Source organism: Dermacentor albipictus, chromosome 10, assembly GCF_038994185.2.
Source record: "Dermacentor albipictus isolate Rhodes 1998 colony chromosome 10, USDA_Dalb.pri_finalv2, whole genome shotgun sequence".
NCBI lineage: Eukaryota > Metazoa > Arthropoda > Arachnida > Ixodida > Ixodidae > Dermacentor > Dermacentor albipictus.
The window spans coordinates 72,044,994-72,067,016 of NC_091830.1; the positions used below are offsets into that span (position 1 = coordinate 72,044,994).

Genomic DNA, 22,023 nt, shown 5'->3' on the forward strand with positions numbered 1-22,023 from the left:
TAATTAAGAGGAGCGCATAACGCTTATAATTGCTCCTTCGGAGAAACCAAGACAGGCATGTGCATTGCACTAGGCGCTGCCAACCACCTAAAAAAATTTTTTAGCTTACGGCATGTATTTTGAGGGGTGAAATCCTATTTCATTTGCCGAGCCAGAAACTCTAAACATGGCATGAAGGATGATCACAACTCATGAAAACGAAACGTTATCCAGCATACGGCTCCGACTTTCAATGGAAAAGTTACGTTCTCGCTACCCGTCGACCTGACAACTGAGCTTGTATGGTCATTGTCTACGACAACGCAGTCGATGGCTGCGTCGATCAACGACGGCGCGAACCGCTACGCTCGAGTGGTCGACGACCTCGCCGAGTGGAACGCCAGCTTCGTCGAGCTCTTCGTCAAGGTCACGGCGTTCGTTCACGGAGTTCGCCTTCACAGTCCCCCGACCCGAGAGGAGCTACTGGTCCCGCTCTGGGAGCGGCGCGGCGAGCTGGCGTACTCGTGGTCCACGACGGCCGTCGTGGTTCCCACGCTGTACCAGCAGGCCCCGTACTTGTACCCGGCCGGCGTGCCGGCGCACTTCAACTACGCCACGGTCGGGGCGCTGTTGGCCACAGCTATAGCGGAGGTCGTCGCGCCGGTTCTTTTGTCAGCGAAGGAGTCGGTACGAGCGCCGTCGTATAGGGTTTGAAGTTATCCGTGAACGTATGTGACCGCTCGCCGATTTCCAGCTTACCGAAGCTATCCGCGGCGGTGCTGGTGACGACACCTTGTGACTCTCTGTCCGACTGCGACTCTTTTTAGACGCTTTTGTGTGGTGCGAGGGTTCTCGCCGGAAGGAAAGTATAACCGAAAGCTAAGGATCACGACGCCACCGAAGCTTTAAACCAGCAGTTAGGCAAGTTATAATAGGTCACTACTATTGACTTTGTGCGCATTATCGTTAAACTCTGCGTCACGAGAGATCGCTACCGGCTTTGTTGCCGGTAGCCCGCTACCGCCCGCTCCGGTAACCCGCTATTTCTGAAGTGGTAGTACGTTGAAGGCATAGCTCAAACTACCTGTTTGACATGTTGAGCTTATCTGAGAGCGCATTACCGTTCGCAGATTACCGCGTTACAGCAACCGCGGACGGTAGTATCCACATCTTGTGACGCTTCGTCGGACAACAACAATGGGTTAAGAATGCTTCTTTGAAAGCGAATCAACCTAAACGAAAGTTTCTGTACTTCGACGAACGTTGCTACTGCTCCATCTGCTGTTGCTGTTTTCACGTCGAATAGCTCATACGCACCACACCACTCTTATCCTAAATTGGCTAACATGTAGCCTAATCTATACATTACCTTTACAAATGTGCTGGTTCAGGGCTGATCTTTGCGAAATTGTGCAATAAAACAACCAATAGTACATAAATGATCTCAAAGCAACAAATATACATGTCCAAGCGCATGATTTCTTTAATAAGGCTAACCTTTTTATGCATAATTTATTGAGATTTGGCGCCTCCGCTCAGTTGGCTTCTCGCCTAGTAAAGTATTCCGCCCCTGGAGGTAGCGCATTAGTAATAGATAGTGTGAAGAAAAGTGGGCCCATCCCTGAGATTCTGTATTCCCGGGTCGCGTGGTTCACCTGGTCCGCATGGTGGGTGCTTCCACGTCTTGCCGATTTGCTGGACAGGTTGGTTCTCGCTGTGCTGCTACACCCTTTACCGAGTGCGAACAGTTTTATAGCACTTAATTAACCATTTCACGAAAGATTTGCATCACACGGATTCCCAAAACGTGCGTCATATGTGCGCAAGTTTTTTCTCGCATGGGTGTTGTCGACGAAAACGAACTGCATGCCAACGAATATGTCGCGTCCGAACTCTTTAAAGCCGCAGATAAAGAAAACATGGTTGATCACTGCCATATTGGATCTGCGTCCTTTGTTGTTAAAGATTTGCGCCATAACGCGATCCCTTAGCAAATATTCCAAACTGTAAACTGGAATTCCGTAAACTGGAATTGCGATTGCGGACAGGCTAGAACTCTCTACTGCAGCTCATCGAAACGTAATTAGCCACTTCTATGAGTGAGTATTTTTTGGGTTTGTTATATCAGACACTAGGTCGCGGTTCATGCATGGGCAGGGAGGGGGGTTGTGAATGGAAGTTTTCGCTTTATTGGTTTCTTCCTGTAAACGTGGCTCTTGTGTCCGCTTGCACCTTCCTAAGCTGCGAGCATCCTTAGGTCTGGTTTCTTCAAAACAGGTTCTACTTTGTTTACAATTGATCGGTAGTGTTTTTTATTGAGATATCAATTATATGGACACTCCAGGCGCATATCCACCGTCGCCATCGCCGTGTTGTTCCGTATGAAGTTCGACTGCGATAACATCACGGCCGCATGCTGGCCATATACTGCGGGTGCGTTCGAGGGTGAGCCGAGAAATGTGGTGGCTTCACCTCGCGCGAGCAGTGAAGGAAGGCGAAAAGGAGGCGCACCGTTCTCCATCGCGCGCAAGGCAGCAGGGAGGAGGGGTACTACTCTATCCTTGCGGCGAAAAAAAGCGACCCGTGACTTAAACAACACCAGTCAGAACGTTACCCCTTCAGACGCAACGATCATCAAATGGGACATCCATGCGAAGGAAGGCGAAAAGGAGGCGCGCCGTCTTCCATCGCGCGCAGCGCAGCAGGGGGGAGAGGGGTACTAGTCCGGCGACGGCTGCTCACGGCGCGTCTGCACGCGGCAGCGCGTGCTCTTTCTTGAAAGCTATCTCCGGCGGGTACAGAGTCAAGGCGTGCCGAGGGCTGATGGCTTCGTGTGCGCTGCGTTCTTGCCGCTTAGTTCGCGTTGAAACGAGAGGCAGCATGAAGGGCAAATTGGTCCCTGCTGCTGCCGTTCATCTTCACGCGTGCGTTTTTCCGCAGTCATAAAGTGAGTATTGCTCATGCATGACTGTGGCGCGCGGGACATCACGTCTGTTATATAGTTAGTGAGCGAATGCTTTCAAGGTTATACGGCCGATGAAACTGCCACCCTTTCTTTGTATAACTGTGTAATAATTTGCTATCGCAATCGATTCTTCGCCTTTCGGGCGGAACTGCGGCAGTTTTCTTTTGCTTAGTTCTGTCTTTCCCACGCTGGCTTAGTTACAAGAAAAAGTTATGTGGGTAGTAATCGCTTGATTGGAATTGATGAAAACGGCTAGCAAATCGCATCAAAGGGCAGGGAGAGCAAAAGCGGAAATTCCGGCGTTTGCTCTCTCTGCCCAGCGTTTGCTCTCCCCCGCTCACACAAGAGATTCGTTCACTAAACGCAGGCGCAAGTTGGTTCTGTGCGCCGTTCCACGAGGGTTGACGCGTTTCATGTGTTGTGGTGGGCGGCGCATCGCATGAAGACGTCACGCGTGGGGGAAATTCGATACGCTACCGTCGCACTCACGTGAACGCGGCTGCAGACAGGTGCCCGCTCTGAAGAAATTGCCAACGTTCCTATTCGCAGAGAAGAGACTCCCACCGACACAGCGACGCCTGGTGGACTCGAGGAGCGATGCGTCAGTACCGAATCAGCGCCGCGTGCCTGGAACGGCTGCACAACCACCTGGGTCTGCAGCGCCGGGTCAGCGGCGACGGCGGTGAGCGGCAGCGTCACGAGATGGTGCTCCGCGCACAGGGCCTGCGGCTCGCGTATGACGCCCTGGTGGCGAGCTACGGCAGATCGGCTGCCGGCCGCGACTTTCGAAAGCAGTGGCCCGAGGCCCAGGCGGCGTTCTTCGCCCGCTTCTGCCTGCTCTCCTGTGACGCGGACCAGAGCCCGAGTCCGCTGTCTCCGCGCGCCAGCTGCCTGCTGCCGCTGCACAACATGCCGGAGTTCGGCGCCGCCTTCGGCTGCACTTCCCGGGAGGAATTCGTCGCACAGCAGTGCCTGGCTTAGGAAACAAACAGCCGCGGATTACAGAAACTGAACCGCGCCCCAATCTGAACTTTGGGCACGTGGTTATTTCGAACATAACCACGTGAACTGTGCATACATAGCACCACGCTTATGCCTTCTTTAGCGATTAGTAACTTTGCCTCAAGGACGTTTCGATGAAGTTTATTGTGCCAGGATAGTTATACCACTTTCGAGCATTAGCATCCATTCAGCGACCAGATTTTACTGCGGAGTTGCCCCGCAAGATACGTTTGTGCATCCCTTCTTTTGTAGGGACAGACATTTTTATGTTCTGGACGAATGACTGGTATTCCTGGAGCGGCTTGTCGCTGTTGCGCAGTTTCACATGTTTCAAAAGCCGTCGCCATTTGTAGGGAGACTTTCTTCATTCTGTTGGTCTCTCATGCACAGCACCCCTTGCGGGCTGTGGTTATGGAAGGTTTGAATGTACTGGATGTTTAAATGCGAGAAGATTTAGCAGGTCCTTACACGTATTCTTGCTGCGCGCCGGGTTGTGTTCTCCAGTGCGTGCGATATTTGGTGCACGCGTATCGTCGCTCTCATGCTGAATTATGCCTTAGTGAATCGCGGATTTCGGGAGCCGCCAGTTTGGTTTGGAGAGCGGGATGATCGCTGTAGCGTCAATAAACGGTAGTCCTTTGATTACTAAGCGCACGAGTAACCGTTGCAGTCGACATCCTCCTATATCCTGCTTCCACACTCCTTGCAGGCGTGTCCTACTAGGTGTCTGCGCGGGTCTGTGACGGGAAGCAGACGACATGTCAGGGTGCAGTCTACAGTAAAACCTAGTTACGTCGAAGTAATGAAAACCAGGTAAAATATTGAGATAAGCCGAGATAAGCGAATTTACGATAATGTAATCGCTTCAGCGCGCATAGTCCACAAAGAGGCGTTCCAAATAGCGCCTGTGGACGGTAAATTTTTCACAAACGATCAATGTATCAGAAGCCGTACTTTCGCAATTTACTTTTTGCGAGATATTGTGTGATTCGGCACCCGACTCGTCGGGCGTCTGCGAGTAACAGCGATCTTTGCACAGAGGCAAGCAAATGCTGTTCCACGTAGGCGACGAAGTGTCCAAAGCATATACACCCAAAATGTCGCAATAAGGTTCAAAATTGTGTACGTGAGCTTGCATGCACGTGTACCTTCTCGCGTCTATAGCGCTTCGTCAGGTGTGAGAGCGAAATTTGCAACTAGCGGTTGTGTCACTTTTATTTCGATGGCAATAATATGGACACTCCAGACGCATTTCTGCCGTCCACAGTAAAATAATGTACACCACTAAAAGTGAAAAAGGGCGTAAATATGTCGATGACGCACACGCTTAGGGTGTCGGTTATATCAATCACATCCTCGGGGTGCGAGTTATGGACACATTTACACCCTTTTCAACTTTTAAGGGTGTAAATTATTTGACAGTGTCGCCTTGACGATCCGATAAAGTTGAAGCACTGTAACGTCTTCGCAGCGCGCAGTTGCTGTAGGTGCGAGTGAAACGAGAGGGTCACCCTATGATCCGGCTCAACCTAATGCGCCCAAGGGAAGGAAAGCGAGGAGGAAGTGCGCCGTCTTCTGTCGCTCGAGTCACCGGGAAGGGGGGGGGGGGAGGTTACTCTTGCGGCTACTTGCCACAAGCGGGACTGCGTGTGGCACCCATTCTGTAACTCGAACCACATGCGACACAGTAAAGTTGTTTCGCGACAGCAGAGCCCACGTGGCAGGTGCAGTCGCAAGCTAGGATTCTCATGATCAGGGTCCCTTGTGAGTAACTGACCTAGATAAACGTGCTGAGCAGTCTCCAGCGGCTGACTGGCGATCAGGAATTCTTGTTGCCTTCCCAGGCTAGTGAACACTACTTCTGTCTCCCGCACATTTATCTTCTACCATACCATTACATTTACTCGGTTAAGGTCCTCAATCACTTGTTGCAATTCATCTGCAGTTTTGCTGAACAGCAAAATGTCCTCTTCAAAGCGAAGGTTGTTGAGATGGTCACCGCTGATCCTCCCTCCTAATGCTTCGCAGTCTAATAGATTGAGTACCTCTTCTAAGCATGCAGCGAATAACATTGGAGGGATTTTTTCTTCTTGCCGGACCCCTTGCTTGATAGGTGGAGAAGCAAGGTAGCTGCGGAATTTTTGTATATGTTTGGAATATATTCACATATTCCCCCTGCACTCCTTGATTACGCAATGCCTCCATGACTGCTGGTATTTTTACTGAGTCAAATGCCTTTTAATAATCTATTAAAGCCATATATAGAGGTCGATTCTGTTCCACTGATTTCTCAATTACATGATTGATGTCATGGACCTGATACATCGTAGAATATCTTTTCCTGAAGGCTACATGCTCTCTTGGTTGACTGAAGTAAAGTGTTTCCCTTATTATATTAGAAATTATTCTGGTGAATAATATATACAATAGTGGAAGTAAGCTAATGAGCCTATAATTTTTCAATTCTTGAAGGTCTTCCTTTTTGAGGATTAGTATAACGTTGGCATTCTCGCAGTTCTCTGGAACCCTTGGAGTCGTGAGACATTTCGTATAAAGAACTGTAAGGTTTCCAAGTATGATATCTCCTCCATATTGGGTTAAATTGACTGTTATTCCATCTTCTCCTGCCAGTTTTCCTCGTTTCATGCCTTACAAGGCCCTTCTAATTTGATCACCAGTTATACAAGCAACCTCTCTAATCTGTTCATTACTACTTCGAATGAAGGTGTCGTTACTTCTCTGGGTATTGTACAGGTTAGTATAGAATTCTTCCGCTGCTTTTACTATATCTTCGATATTGCTAATGATATTACCCTACTTATTTTTCAGTGCATACATCTTGGAGTGTACTACGCCAAGTTTTCTTCTCGCTGATCTCATGCAGCGTCTATTTTTTACTGGTTTCTTAGTCTTTCTTACGTTATAATTTCGGTTATATCAATTTTCTCCTTGTTCACTTTTGACAATCCCGCGAATTCTATCTGATCTCTAGTTGGACACTTTCATTCTTTGTAGTTTCTTTATTAGGTCCTTCGTTGATTGGGAGAGCTTACATATTTGTTGCCTTGGTTCGTTAGCTCCCACTTCAATTGTTGCCTATGAAGCCAGCCTATATGTCATCTGCATCTCGTTGCTCTGAGGCTGCATATTTGTTTGCAAGTACCAGCCTGAATTCGTCTGCTTTTTCCCTTACTGCTTCTAGGTTGGCCTGTTTCTTCTTGACTCTTTCTGTCTTCATATTGAGATAAATTATAGACATCACTATCCTATGATCACTGCCCTTTACCCTATCTAACACTTCTATATCCTGCACTATGCTGGGGTCGACAGAAATTATGAAATCTATTCCATTTGTTGCTTCTCTATCAGAGCTCTTCTAGGTCCACTTCCTGTCACAGTGCTTCCTGAAGAAGGTATTAATTATGTGGAGTCTATTTCTTTCCGCGAACTCTACCATTATATCTCCTTTATTATTTCCAGAATCGATGTCGTGGTGTCCAATAGTTTATTCCCCAACTCAATTTTTCTCACTTCGTAGACTTGGACTAGCATTAATCCATATATCCTATTTAGCTTTATTACGATGACTGCTACCCCCTAATTATTTCTGTATAAATAATCAATGCTGCCCGTTATGTCGTTATGAATGAATGAATGAATGAATGAATGAATGAATGAATGAATGAATGAATGAATGAATTTTATTTCTCCTGTTTACAACAGAAAGGAAGCAGAAGCTAAAGGCCATGTGGCCTTTATGTATTACATATCCTATCCGGTATTTTCTATTCTCTCTTATTTGGAAAACTTGTACAGCACAGGAAGTGGCCGGTAGTACTTTATAAGCCTTATGAGTTCTAACATAACTAAGATCAATAATATTCTTTCTGGTCGATGCCTCATAATTCCTCAAACAGGCATGCTAGGCTAGCTTCACTCGAGAGGGCTTACATGCTAAACGTTGCCAGGCTCAGTTTTCAGTGGTGACCTGTCGGGACTCAGAGATTCTTAGTACCCTTTGCCACGCAGCAGGTCGGACCACCACCTTGGTGAGGTGCTCCTCAGCCGCTGGGGACTAAGGGCCACAGGTTAATTGCAAGAGTCATGAGGGAGGTGGTGGCCGAATACGGCACTAAGGAGGCCAATTCTTGTTCTGGTGAGGGAGTGTCTTTGTTGCAGTTTAGTGGGTATTCCCAATTTGGTTGCACCTTGACTAGGAGTAGGGTGCACCAGGACTTGTACCAGGACATTGCTTTTAGTACGACCCATGTATTCGGCAACAGCTAATTGGCAAGGAAGCAGCCAGCACCCAGCTGCAACAGCAGCGGGAAAGCCGAAGTAAGAGGCAAAAAAAGCTCCTCTTGAAAAAACATTGCATTCCCCTCGGCGTTTTGGTCTATCAGCTCGCAGTGGAGGTGTACTACGATTCTGGACATCGGCGCTGATCCGGGACTTCTCTAGCATTCTGCTTAACGAACACTCAAGGCCGCTACTCCACTTTGCCTACCAGCCTCTCAGTTGCTACGCACTGAATAAAATAAACTACTTGCAACACAAAGTGCAATGTAGATAGAGGTCATTATGAGAACCAAGAAGACGGCTATCGCAAGGGACATTACTACCGAATGCTTTCTCGCTCTTATTTCTTTTCGCTCTAGCGGCCAATTCTTGACCGCTCATTTATTACTTGCATGTGCCAGCGTTTGGGTAACCACCACCATCATCATCATCAACAGCCAGTGCACTGCACGTTCTCACACCTTCTTCGCGAGGAACCTCGTCTCGTGCCGGGTTCCCGGTCTGGTTTCGTGCGCTCCACAGCACAGCCGACTTCGTCGCATACATGGTAGACCAGGGCGCCGACGCGGGCAGCAAGCGCCGGAAGTCCTCGCTTTACAAGAGCCAGAAGCAGCCCTCAGCCAGAGCCGTGGCTATGAGGGCGTCCATAGTGCCCGAACCAGAAGTACGCGTCATCAGCCCACCGGATAAACCCAGCTTCGATGATGGACGGCAACCGCAGACCGAGGGCGCCTCCCTTTCCGGCGTCACTACCCATCGGGCATTGTCCAGGCGGCGCAGCTCATCTGTCGGTAGCCTCAGCGAAGGCAGCGGAGGCGTGAGGCGAACGCCTGCTGGGTCCGTTTTGGAAATTCATTCCTCGCGTCATTCATGGAAGGGGCCAAATGTCGCGGATGGCGGTGCGACTTCCCAGGACCTAAAAGGCAACGTCATAGTGGCGCCTGCGGAACTGATGTCGCTTCGCAGGCCCTTAAAGAGGAGCCACAGCAAGCTCCAAAGTACTGCTTTGAAAACTTCGTCGTTGTTGTCGTCGTCATCATCCTCGAAGAAGAAATGGACCAAACACGAAGGAGCGAAACAAGAAGGGACTACCGAAGCTCACTCTGAGAAAGATGCTACCAAACCTGGAACGAGCAGCTCTTCGGGAAAGACTCTCCGGACATCAACGGCTTCGGCAACTGGACTGTCAGTGACCAAAGCTGAGCATAATGAGGCGGCTGATCACACACAACCGAGGCCAAGCTCCTATGCAGCCAGGTGAGGGCCGGCATATAGACAGTATATTACACAGTGGTATGCGCTAAAACCTGTTAAATACAATAGAGCTGTATCTTCAAGTTGGTTCCGTGGTTTCATGCATGCGATAGTGACGTTTTGATTTCTGAGCGAAGAAGAGCATGAGAGTTGCATAGTTGGTTCTTTATGAACGAAGTTTGCAACGTAAATAAATAAAAAGAACACAATCGAGTATTGAACACTAACCAAAAAAGGACCAGCGTTTACCTACGAATCTAACTCGACTCTGGTTCTATTTTGATGTGTGTGCCTTCAGTCGTTGTCTTTTTCTTGCGCTGCAAACTTTCTTTCCGTGCCTAATTCCTTACCTTCAAAAGAAATCACTCTAACTTAACGGCTACCGTACTCTCCTTTACGCACCCAGACTTATCACTCACTATTTGAGGGGAGGGCTGGCTGTGTTCGTGATAGGCATGGTTCCACAGCCGAGTGTGGTTAGGGCGTGAACGGTCATGTGTCCCTAAACTTTAGTCATGAAGCGCTTGAGCAAGGGTATTTCTGTTAGTGTATTGGAATATGCAGGTACAAGATTTCACGCTATTTAGTAGTACTTTTTATTTGTCATCTATTTGCTTCATGTACTGATAAATTTATTGCATTTATTCTGGCAATCTCGCCAGGTTTATCTTTCTAGCGGTCTAATACACCGAACAATAAAAAATCTTTGGATCTGAAAAACGGTCTTTCTTCTTTCACCAGATCCAAGGGCCTGCCCGAGAAGGATGCTAACGCCAAAACACAGGCCGAGAAAGGTCATGCCAAGTCCAGAACAAGCAGCTTTTCAGAAGCGACACGTAGAACATCGACGGCATCGACAACTGGACCGTGTGCACTAGGAGCTGCAGTGTCCGCGGTACACGACGAAGTCCGACCTGCTGCCCCGGCGCCTGTGGCTGCTAAGATAACCGGGACAACAGTTGATCCTGCCTCCACGAAGGAAAGCCACCGGTCTTCGTCATCGACAATTATGCCTGGCGTGACGGTGTCCAAGGACCATGCGTCGTCTAGATCCCACAAAAGACGGGCTTCCTCGAGCAGACGTGATTCCTCAAGACGGGTTTCCAAAAGCACGGCATCTGATGGTCCAGCTGTAGCGGCGGTGAGCCATGGCCAAGCTCCTGCTCATGCACCGGGAGAGGAGGAAGTCATTTCCAAGGCGCCAAGTTCGGCGCTGGCTCCACATAGCAAACCACCGGACACAATGATTGCGGCCTCGACGACCAGATCTCAAAACCAGCCGTCTTGTTCGGTCGCCGCCCCGGTTCGCATTGCCGCTCCTGCAGTGAGCCAGGAAGTTGTCGTTCCACATACGTCGCGTAACGGGAAGGCCTCCGAGGCGGCGGCCTATGCTTCGGCTCCGTGGAAGATCCAGTGCGCCGCCCCGTCAGCGACGTCTAGCGGCGAGGACGACAAGATGGCGAGCCGAGACAAGGACGTGGCTAGAGGCGGGAAGGCTGCCGTGGATGAGCAAACGACCAGCCACCAGCCCGCCGGCTCAAACTGATCTGTTAACTCAAACTGATCGCAGAAAACTCGGTGAACAAACGCGAGGTGTGCCGAAGGAGGCTAAGCCAGACGACACAGGGATATCTACAGGGCCGGCCAACGAAACGCACCTGGCGTCCCCCGTGGATGCTCAAGGGAAGGAGGGCATCGGCTCCACGGGTCAATGGTCATATTATGGTGAATAAAACGCTGTTCGCATGCCGTGCAAAAATGGCTGAAGGAGCTTTGAAATAAGAGGAGTTCCAAAACTGTTGTCGTGAGAGGAGCCAGACAACCCGCCTGCGTCGGAGCCCCGAATTTGCTTCGAATGTTAATTATGAAGCGTTACAGAAGTTACCTTGCGTATAGTGCAGTCGAGTAGCTCGCCCACTTTGCGGTGCTTATCTGAACTAGTAATCCGACTCATCCGTAAGTCTTGTCTCTCGCGTCACCTCTCACCGGCCCTACGTTGCAGGTCAGCTAGAAGGGGCCGAAATTTGCAAACATTTAGCGGACATCGTGTCTTGCCCCTTTTGGCTAAGTGCGATTTATTATGTACATTCATGTCGTGCCATTTCTTTCAGTGCAATTAGGATACTTAGGGTAGTTCGTGCAGTTTCCAGGCACTGTCTGTCTGTCTGTCTGTCTGTCTGTCTGTCTGTCTGTCTGTCTGTCTGTCTGTCTGTCTGTCTGTCTGTCTGTCTGTCTGTCTGTCCGTCCGTCCGTCCGTCCGTCCGTCTGTCTGTCTGTCTGTCTGTCTGTCTGTCTGTCTGTCTGTCTGTCTGTCTGTCTGTCTGTCTGTCTGTCTGTCTGTCTGTCTGTCTGTCTGTCTTGGTACGACGGGTAGCCCCATGCGCTACCAAATAGACCATGAACCTGCACTCTTAGTTTACACGATCTATGTTGTATCTTGTCCCACAACAATAACTGTCATGTGTCTTGCCAGCATTTCCTTCCTTTAACGTGGCGAGCCCGGCACTTCCAAGTCACGTACGGCTTGCGCGTTATCAGCGTGACACAGCGTTCTCGATAGGAAAGTAACGTGCACTGAGTTTTTGAAAAAGGAAACTCTAGCAAGGGAGATTAAGATTATCGCTGTGGGAGTGTTGAGTCACTCCTAGTGACTCAAGTTGGGGCGAAACGGTTAGACGCACAGATAGATAGATAGATAGATAGATAGATAGATAGATAGATAGATAGATAGATAGATAGATAGATAGATAGATAGATAGATAGATAGATAGATAGATAGATAGATAGATAGATAGATAGATAGATAGATAGATAGATAGATAGATAGATAGATAGATAGATAGATAGATAGATAGATAGATAGATAGATAGATAGATAGATAGATAGATAGATAGATAGATAGATAGATAGATAGATAGATAGATAGATAGATAGATAGATAGTCCAATGAAAGTTCCTGAAATACTTTAAGAATGCTAATCGCATAAGATATGCAGTCGGGGTGACGTAGCGTCGCGTCACTAGCTTTGCGCTGCAGTGGTGCAGTAGACCTCGGAGTGTCAAAGCACATGAGGTCGCCTAATTGGCCACCACCTTCTGCAGAAAAGAAAAAAAAAGAAGAAAATAGCGCAAATGAATAGAAGTTGCGTGTGCGCTGTGTGCTTGCCGCTTAAGTTGCGTTGAAACGAGAGGCAGCACGAAGGGCAATTTGCACCCTGCTGCTGCCGCTCATCTTCATACCTGCGATTTTCCGCAGTCATAAAGTGAGATTTGTTCATGCATGCCTGTGGCGCGCGTGACACGATGTCTGTTATTTAGTGTGCGAATGTTTTCAAGGTTATACGGCCGATGAAACCGCTACCCTTTCTTCGTATAACTGTGTGCTAATTTGCTATCGCAATCAATGCTTCGCTTTTCGGGCGCAACTGCGGCACTTTTCTTTGGCTTAGGTTTGTTTATCCCACGCTGGCTTAGTTACAAGAAAAAGTTATGTGGTTAGTAATCGCTTGATTAGAATCGGGTGAAAACGGCTAGCAAATCGCATCGAAGGGCCGGGAGAGCAAAAATGGAAATTCCGGCGTTTGCTCTCCACCGCTCACACAAGAGATGCGTTCACTAAACGCAGGCGCGAGTTGTTTCTGTACGCCGTTCCTCGAGGGTTGACGCGTTTCATGTGTTGTGGGGGGCGGCGCATCGCACGAGGACGTCACGCGTGGGGGAAATTCGATACGCTAGCGTCGCACTCACGTGAGCGCGGCTGCAGACAGGTGCCCGTTCTGAAGAAACGGCCAACGTTCCTATTCGCAGAGACGAAACTCCCACCGACACAGCGACGCCTGGTGGACTCGAAGAGCGATGCATCAGTACCGAATCAGCGCCGCGTGCTGTTATGTTTGTGCCTTAGGATTTGCCTGACGGGAGGCCAGTGCTGTGGTGTGTCGACCGTGGAGGCAGCGTTAATCCCCCCCATGGTGCCCGCTTCAGGCACGTGACGGCTAAGTGCACGGCGTGGGTGTCCTCGCGGCTGCACGGCGTCAACGACGGAAGTGGCCGTCGGCTCACCGACTGCTATTCGGCCCCTCCTCGTGCGCACAGCAGTGCACCCCACCCCTGTTTCCCCACCCCACCGACACCTTGCCTTGCAGATCGTTCGTTCCCTTTGTCGTATGCCGGGCCATTGAACTTGCCCGGCGCCCCATACCGACCGACCGCCAGATTAGCCTGACGGCGCAGCGCGGTGCCCGGAGGCGCCGGCCACTGAAAGCCGCGTTGGGACCACGGAGGCTGCCCGGACCCTCTCTCTCTCGAGCTTGTTCGTCCTTAGGGACTATCTGGGGAATCTGGGGACGGGGAAGTGTTATTTAAGCAGCTTGGAGCTGCTCGGTTGGTCTCTCCTGTTAACCACGCCAACTTGTACATACTGTATAAAGAATTCTTCGCCGAGAAAGCTCTCCTCGACTCTGACTCTGCGTCAAGTGGGGTCCAGACCTCCTGCCGGCCACGCATACCTCGGCACACGCAACAGTGCCTGGAACGACTGCGCAACCACCTGGGTCTGCAGAGCCGGGTCAGCGGTGACGGCGAGCGGCAGCGTGAAGAGATGGTGCTCCGCGCCCAGGGCCTGCGGCTCGCGTATGACGCCCTGGTGGCAAGCTACGGCAGATCGGCGGCCGGCCGCGACTTACGGAAGCAGTGGCCCGAGGCTCAGGTGGCGTTCTTCGCCCGCTTCTGCCTGCTCTCCTGCTGTCTCCGCTGTCTCCGCTATCTCCTGCTGTCTCCGCTGAAGTCCGCTGTCTCCGCGCGCCAACTGTCTGCTGCCGCTGGCTACTCTTTAGCTGTTCAAAGGGTCTAGCTTGCAACACACAGGACACAAGATGAGATATCAAATGAATTTTTCATACCAGCACCAGGACTTATCAAACAACGTTTTCACAGTAACACGGTGACGTAAAATACACATGGTACATACAATATAAAAGGTAAATGACTCCATAGTTCTGTAGAAAAAATTATCAAAAATACAAATGATACTGTCGCCTAATAACACAGTCTATAGTCAGCGGGTGCTACGTTCATCGTTTAAATGCATTATCACATATAGTTTCAACAGAACAGTCAACATAACATAATCCACAAACACATACACATATACAGCGACACTGAAATGAAAGAAACAATAAAAGCATTAATAACGGCCAACAATGCCGCTGTCATCGAGAAATGTCTCGTGCTTTCAAAGCGCTCTTCTGCAAGGACGTTGTTGGCCAAAGACCCGGATGCTTCTTTAAACTGAAAGTTCTGCGGTCTAATGCAATTAGGGCTGATCGAAGTCGGCACCTTGATATGTCGTGATGTGGACAATCAAGGAGGAGGTGATGTATATCTACGTCTACAAATTCACAGTCACATTCGGGGGTTTCCGCACGGCCAATTCTGTGTAAGAAATGTTTTGTGTAAGCAGTGCCTAGCCTTAATCGATTATTAAGGGTTTCCCCATTTCTGTCTAACGACAACGAAACTTTTAATTCAATAAACGGATCAATAAGATACAAATCAGAGCTCTTAGAATTCTGGTCAAACCACCTATTTCTACATATCTTGAGATACGTTCTCCATATAATGCTGCTTAATTACCGCTTTGATAATGGGAGCTTGTCCTAATGCTTCACCGGCTGCTGTGTTGGCAGGAATGTTACGATGCTCACGTATCCACTAGAATGCTATTTCATGCTTCGCTTGGCTTGCCTTTGTGAGGTCTTTATGTGCTTCGTATATTATACTATCACTGATTGTTTCTCTTTTTGTGCTGCAGAGTGATGTCAGAGCCGCTTGCGAATCGCTCAAAATTACCCATTTTTGAGCATCTCTTTCTGACAATATAAATTTTATCGCAGATAGGATTGCAAACAGTTCAGCCGTTGTGGACAAAATCGCACGAGACAACTTCAACGATTCTTGTTTTTTGGGGCGCGGTGCAATGAATGCTGAAGTTCAAGAGGTCACTGTACTGGATCCATCTGTATAGACGTGTCTGTATACCGAATACCGCGTATATGTATGTATAGACCATTTTCATGCCTACAAACAGTCCCCGGAAGACTTCCGGTTAAGCCCTCCGCAAGAACATGGTAAAATAGCCTATCAATTTATAGAACCCTCCAGCTGGCACCAGTTTTGTTGGGGTGTTGGAGTGTTTGACAAGTGAATTGTATTGTTAAGTGCAACAACAACAAAAAAAAGCCCATACATGAGTTCGACGCACGATATCTGAAAACATCAAAAATATGTGCCTGCAGTATGCTATGCTACAAAACACTAATTTTTTCTTGGCTAACTGGACAGTCGAAAATGGCTCACTCTAAGTTCTCTGTGATCACGAACGCGCTGCTGCCACATCGCGGATGCAGTTGCTAGTTGCTAGTTGCAGGATGCAGTTGCTAGTGCTAGTTGTTGAGCAGCTTGTATGAACATGTCTCTTTTTCTGAATATCCCGTCTACTGACAATTCGATTTTTGGAAGTTTAAGCAGCCATGGAGGATATTCGACGACTTGGTTGCAAAATTAATTTCTAGGCAATATATGAAATTTTCTAGAATTTCTTAATGAACAGAAATTTTATCTCGTTTCATTATGTCTACAGCCAATGGGCGGCTTTTATTCCGTGTTTGAAGACGGAAATAGTATCGGCATGTTTCTGTAGTTCTCATAACTGGAAACGGTGATTGGCGAGCCTCAGCTATTACAATACAGCTATAAGTCGCTCGAGGAACTCCTAGACATATGCGTAGTCCTCTAGCTAAAAGTCCTAGAAGTCATTCTGCAGGCATGTGGGAAAGCCCGTGTAAGATGGGCGCAGAATGCGCAATTTTTTGTCGTATTATTGCATTGTAAACTCACGCGGCTGTGCCCGGCAACGCGTCGGCTCACAGTCTCGCTCGAGATCTCTTGCGCCGAGCCTCGTCCGCGGATGAGGACGGCGTGAACGAGCAGGAGAGACACAAGGAACCCTGCGTGATTTATCATCGCTGCTTCTTGTATTTCGGGGCTGCGGCCGAGTGAAGCTGTTTATGACAACTTTTTCTGCAGTTCCTCTTGTCTGTATTTATTGAAGTATAAATGAAGTTTTGTTGTTGTTGTTGTTCTTGTTGTTGTTGTTGTTGTTGAATAGCTCATAGGCATGGCTTGAGGTGACGCGCGCTTCCACCACCGGTCAAGCAACTCGATAAAATGCAAGCGGTCATGTTTAGGTGACTCAAGCAAACACATACCCACACCCAAAGAACATTAACAAAATCACAGAGGGCAAGGAAAGCGACCTATGTAGGCTCTGTTCACAAACAGGAACACTCACACACATAATGTGGGAATGTACCTCGCTCCCGTTTTCTCATCCCACCGTCAGCAGCGAAACTGACTGGACAGCCTGGCTCAGGTGTGGGGACGTCGACCGACAGCTTGAACTTGTGGACTGGGCGGAGAACGCCAAGCAGGGCCCAGGGCCTTACTTGAGCCCAATCCCTCAGCCACCTGCCCCTTTCCCCTTCCCTCTTTCAATAAAGTTTACCACTACCACCACAACACCAGAACGCACGTAAGTTTGTCATGTTATTCGAAGGAAAAGCTGGGCGAATTCACTGTGTCAGACGGTGCACAAAGAAAGAAAATTTTTTTAAAAATGCCAACGCCTCGCCTCCCGGGAAATGGGGGTTAGCGAAGTTTGTCCTGCTTCCACCTGACCTCCGTCACGGTTAAGTAAGGCACAGGAAACGGTGCCGGATTACTTCGGCCTTCCGCCCTCTCAGCTCGGGATCTTCTCCTCGTTACATTCGATTTGCCTGGGCTCGGGCGGCTCTCAAGGCGCGTGTAATAGTTCTATGTTATCGGCCCACGCGCGAGCGTCGGTAGACGCCGGGCGTGTGGGAGTGCGTTGGCCGTGTCCGGTTACGCTGGTGAGGCCAGTGCGTCGAACCATAGGTCGAACTATAGACGCTATTGTTTTCGCCAGCGTGATGTAACGTGTGCGCGCGCTCACGCTACGTCGGACTTTATTGAGCCCTTCACGGCTGGATGAGCGCGCCGATGGCGAACCTTTTCACGGGCGAGTTCTCGCTACCGCCCGTCTAGCGTGCACTGTGACGACATTCGTGTGATCTGATGAAATTCTTTGGCATAAGTATCGGCCATTTATAGAGCCGGATAGAGTCGTAGATTCGGAAGCGTCGGGGCGATACAGAAGAATCGTGTCCATAAACGAGGAAGGTTCGCGACCATCAAGAAGAAAGAAGGGAGCGAATCCCGTGGTAGACTGAGTGGCGCTATTCCAAGCATACGTAACAATGGAAAGGATGTGGTCCCATTTAGTGTGGCCAGCGGAAACGTACATGGCGAGCATGTCGCCGAGAGAACGATTAAAGCATTCACTCATATACCTTTGGTTGGCGGATGATAGGCGCTTGTAGTTCTATGGACAATGTTGCATTCGTGAAGAAGGGCTTCTATAGCTTCGGAGAGGAATGAGTGACCACGGTCACTCAGTAGATCGCGAGGTGCACCATATCGAAGAACAAGGTTTCAAAGGATGAACAAGCCGCCTTCACGTGCTGTGGCCGCCGGGAGCGCGGATGTTTCGGCGTAGCGCGTGAGGTGGTCCGCGGCAACAATGACCCAGCGGTTGCCATCTGGAGTGTACGGTAGAGGGCCGTACAAATCAATGCCGATACAGTCGAAAGGCCGGGAGGGACAAGGCAATGGTTGGAGTGGCCTTGTTATCTTGTGATGTGGGCTCTTACGGCACTGGCACTTGGAGCAGGAATGGATGTACTGCCGAACGAAGCGGTACGTTCTTCGCCTGTAGTACCGAAGCCGCCGGCGTGCATACGCCTTTGGTACACCGGCGTGGGCGCATTGCGGATCCGCATGAAAAGAGACACATATGTCGGCACGTCCAGCTGTTCTGGCGTTCGATTTTGACAAGCTATGAATTAGGCAAATCGATTCTGCAAAATACCGCAAGGTGGAGGAAGTATTATCAAAGTGAAAAATTGGCATGGGCCCGAGTGTAGCACGAAGCTAAAAATGCAACTCACACGGGTTTCTCGAAAATACCGCTTTGCAGTTGAAAAATTCGTGCTTCTCCGGTATCCGACCCCAGCAGTAACGCCTTCCCGAGGTGACTGCGCTACCCTCTATGCAAACTAGAAAACTGTGATTTCCTTCCCAGCTTCATACTACGTTCGGGTGAATGACATTTTTTTCCTTTCAGCTGAGTTTCAGCCCCCTTAATTAACATGGCCGCTTTTTGATCTCTCAGGTATACCCTGACGGAGCCGTCGCTCTGATACTGCAATGTGGGTAGTTAAGCAAGTAGGTTAAGCTAAGGTAGTTAAGCAGCAACATGAGGTTGGGGTTGCTAGAGTTCTAGCAACCCTATAACTATGTGCGCACTATGTAAAATGTACTTTTCTAGACTAGGCCGTGCAATCTAATCTCTTTTAAAGGAACCATCCCTATACATAACGACCAACTTGTATGTTTTTAATGTGTGTGAACTCGCCGTACACCTTGCAGTTGCTAAGTAGCGTACCTGACATAGTTTCGGTGTCACAGTACTGCAAGCAGACATATGTCATCTGCTTACGCCCAGTTCATTAGGGATTCCGAAGCGAGCGCCATTCAGGCATGTCTTCTACAAATGTATGAAGCCCGTGTTGTTAAAGGGACACTAACGGGAAACAATAAATCAGTTTAGACTAATAAAGCATTGTTTGAGAAACCTGCAGGCAGTCATTTCAAGAAAGTAGTTTGAATATTAGATGAGAAAATGAAGGTCCAAGTATCAGTATTTGAATTTCGTGCCTAAACGCCAGCGCCGGTACGTCAGCGTGACGTCAGGGATTCCAAAGTTTGTTTTCGCATTAAGGCCGCGTTGGCAAAATAAAGGTTCCCGAAACTTGGCATGTTTAATATTCGGTTCCTTTAGAACACAATGTAGTCAATCTGTACCGCTATATGTAATTAGTAGGCCCTAGAAGATGCCATCAAAATCCAAGACGTCACAGCCCCCAGGTGCGGGAACTCAAGTAGGCGTCGCCACCCGCATTTCGTTCTTGCGCTTTTTCTGGCTTACCAAACGTCTTATCGTTGTAAGAGTGGTGTTTTTGGTGTTGTAGAACGGTGATTTACTGATGCAGAAGAAATCACTTTTCACTTTAGTGTCCCTTTAATTACCGCTTTCGGGCAAGGAAATAAAAAGGTGTTATTTTGGTTCTTTATGCGCATGTGGCAAGCACTCGGGAAGCTCAACATTCTTGAAAGTCGAACTTGGGGCGCTAATGTCAAAAACCGAATTTTTCAGGGAATAGGTGGCGCTGCACCTAGAACAAAGAAAAAACATTCAAGACGCAAGAAGTACAATGCGTATATTCAAATGGTTCTCATTGAGATTCTTTCTTTGCTGAGGTAGAACAGTAATTAGCGCTCCCCAGCATCTGCTCCTTGGTCACGTCGAGCAGAGACATCTCCTCCTTGGGAACGTTGATGACGATGGACACCTCCGGCGTGTCACTGCCCTTTCTAGGGCACAGCGCCGCGGCCCTTTGCGCTTTCCTGAGGAGGGACCTCTTTCCTGCCCACGTCGAGTGAAATGGCTTGCCTGCTTCTTTCTCCACGAGCTCTTGTCCGGTGCCTTTTGTCGGCCTAGTCGTTGCACCTCGCGCCTTGGTGCAACCTTCGAACTTTTCGGATTTCATGGGCGTCATGAAGCTGGGTCTCCTTTCAACGCCCTTTTTCCCTATGATCGCAGTCGCGATATGGCCTCGTGCAGCACTGGTTACCTCTGAGGCATCCTTGTATGGAGATGAGGGCCCCTCCGACCGCTGCTTTGTGCCGATGATTTCTTTGCAGCCCAGGGCAGGACCCGTTTGGCCAGTGGGAGTCCTTGTTAATCGCTGTCCTCTTGAATTGAGCACTGCCAAAGGTCGACAATCTAGTGTTTGTGGGATTGTAGAGCTGCCGGCCGGAAGAGTACCAGCGCCTCTTTGTAGCGTGGATTTCTGATGCAGAAACTTTCTTACGGGTTCCGCGCTGCCTAATAAGCTGCGAGTCACGGACTTTGTCAATGCAGAATCCCTCCCAGAGGGCGTCGTGGCGCTGGCAGATTCAAAAATACTCAAGGAAGTTTCGTCATCCCAATCTCCCAATTTCAGAACTTTCACTGTTGAAGTGCGTTCCATACCGTCTTCTACCTCCGCCCGCTTGTGGTCGTTGGCTCCAGAGCTCGGTGCTGGCGTTTGCGAAGAGCGCCTCGCGGACTGTGGTGCGGCCGTCTTTTCGCAGACGAACAGGTCGACTTTCGAGATCCTTCTTTGCAAACCACCGCTGACACCCGGAAATGGTTTCCGGAGCTGGTCGTCGTCGGATCGCACGACTTTCGGCGGCAATGAGGTGTCCGCTGGCTTGGGTTTCGGCTTCACGGGCCTTGCAGTGGCGCCTTCGGTGCTGGGCGTAGTGCAACCACTCTCAAACCCGGAGTGTAACATGGCGCTGGCGAACGGGGCCAGCGACTGCTTCGCCGGGGCGTCAACTTCGGCGGCCGCGTTGAGCCTCCGGGACTCGCTGGCCGTGGCGCGCGGCTGGGTCATGGTCGCCGTCGTCGCCGTCGTCGGCAAAGTGGCCGAGAGGAGCGAGCTCTTGGCTGCCCGTGCCGACGAGTCCATGGTGTCGGCGACCGTGGCCACCGACTTGAGGCCATGGATGCTCTTGTCGGCTGTGCCGAAGCGGCTGCGCACGCACCAGCAGCACCATGAGACGCCGAGGGCAACTATCGCGAAGCTTGCAACAACCACAACCAGGGCCAGAACCTTGCCGGCTGACATGGCGCAACTCTGTCACCGTCGCTGCCGGTCTGGAAAGACCGGCTCCTGCATGAAATTAAAGGAATTAAGACATCTTCTTGATGTGTAGACGATATGTCTCACGAAAAGCAAGGTATGTGCCTACAGTTTTTTGGGGGGAATCGTGCAATAACTTGAAGGCTGCACGTCTCCTCACCGTTAACGTTATTTGCAGTTAATGCGGGCCTTATTGCATGCTTTGGCAGCGAGAGACGGGGCGCCGCACTTACCTTTTACAATGCTTAGCTTTCCGAACTCCGCCCTAGGACCGTTGTTGTTGTTGTTGTTGTCCTTAGTGGCCGTGGCACCTAGGACCGTTCCTCGCTGTCCGACTGCTTGTCTTCTTCTTCATCTAAATGAGTTGGTTGCTCTTGATGATGATCCCCGACATCGGCATTTGCCCGAATAGAAGGATTGGCGCAGAAGCGGTCAGTTGGTTGGTTTCGTCTAAATGTGGCTCACACCCACTATGTTAAGATGACCTAGAAGAGAAATGGATTGAAAAGGTAAACAGTAAAACAAAGATAACGTACTCATAAAAATTTTCAAATAAAATAAAAAGTAATATATAATGCGGTTCTGAGCATCCGGCAAGGAAATTTCTTGAATAAAATGCAAATTTCTGAATGGCA

The 22,023-nt window shown here is 49.4% G+C and overlaps 3 protein-coding genes across 5 annotated transcripts in view; 2 read left to right on the forward strand and 1 right to left on the reverse strand.

The window, feature by feature from the left end:
• LOC135899092 (uncharacterized) overlaps window positions 1–8,766 on the forward strand; it is a 34,177-nt gene extending 25,411 nt beyond the window's left edge. Inside the window, exons 5-8 of one of the 3 annotated variants that reach the window (XR_011509209.1) lie at window positions 307–666; window positions 3,494–3,626; window positions 4,656–4,759; window positions 8,647–8,766. Coding sequence is in view for 2 of the 3 variants with exons in the window: in XM_065428373.2 (XP_065284445.1) it covers window positions 307–666; window positions 3,494–3,925 (792 nt within the window). In the remaining variant the exon portion in view is untranslated. Of the gene's footprint in view, window positions 1–306; window positions 667–3,493; window positions 4,596–4,655; window positions 4,760–8,646 lie in introns of those variants that run through there. The other 2 variants (XM_065428373.2, XM_065428377.2) reach the window with 2 other exon arrangements.
• A 113-nt stretch (window positions 8,767–8,879) lies between these two features.
• Window positions 8,880–11,045, forward strand: LOC135899963 (prophage side tail fiber protein homolog StfR-like). Its single transcript, XM_065429367.1, has 2 exons — window positions 8,880–9,502; window positions 10,241–11,045. Exons 1-2 carry the CDS (start codon window positions 8,880–8,882, stop codon window positions 11,043–11,045), a joined length of 1,428 nt encoding a protein of 475 aa, XP_065285439.1.
• Window positions 11,046–19,901: 8,856 nt separating this feature from the next.
• On the reverse strand, window positions 19,902–21,752 carry LOC135898242 (mucin-19-like). Its single transcript, XM_065427093.1, has 2 exons — window positions 21,622–21,752; window positions 19,902–21,418 (listed from the first exon to the last, which is right to left on the reverse strand). Exon 2 carries the CDS (start codon window positions 21,371–21,373, stop codon window positions 19,934–19,936), a length of 1,440 nt encoding a protein of 479 aa, XP_065283165.1. The 5' UTR covers window positions 21,374–21,418; window positions 21,622–21,752; the 3' UTR covers window positions 19,902–19,933.
• Window positions 21,753–22,023: the final 271 nt, after the last annotated feature.

Excerpts from the sequence above, each read along its gene's own strand:
- LOC135899963 (XM_065429367.1), top strand. The coding sequence starts at position 8,880 with ATGAGGGCGTCCATAGTGCCCGAACCAGAAGTACGCGTCATCAGCCCA. Across the intron at positions 9,503-10,240 it reads CCAAGCTCCTATGCAGCCAG|ATCCAAGGGCCTGCCCGAGA; the intron begins GTGAGGGCCGGC and ends TTCTTTCACCAG.
- LOC135898242 (XM_065427093.1), bottom strand. The coding sequence starts at position 21,373 with ATGTCAGCCGGCAAGGTTCTGGCCCTGGTTGTGGTTGTTGCAAGCTTC.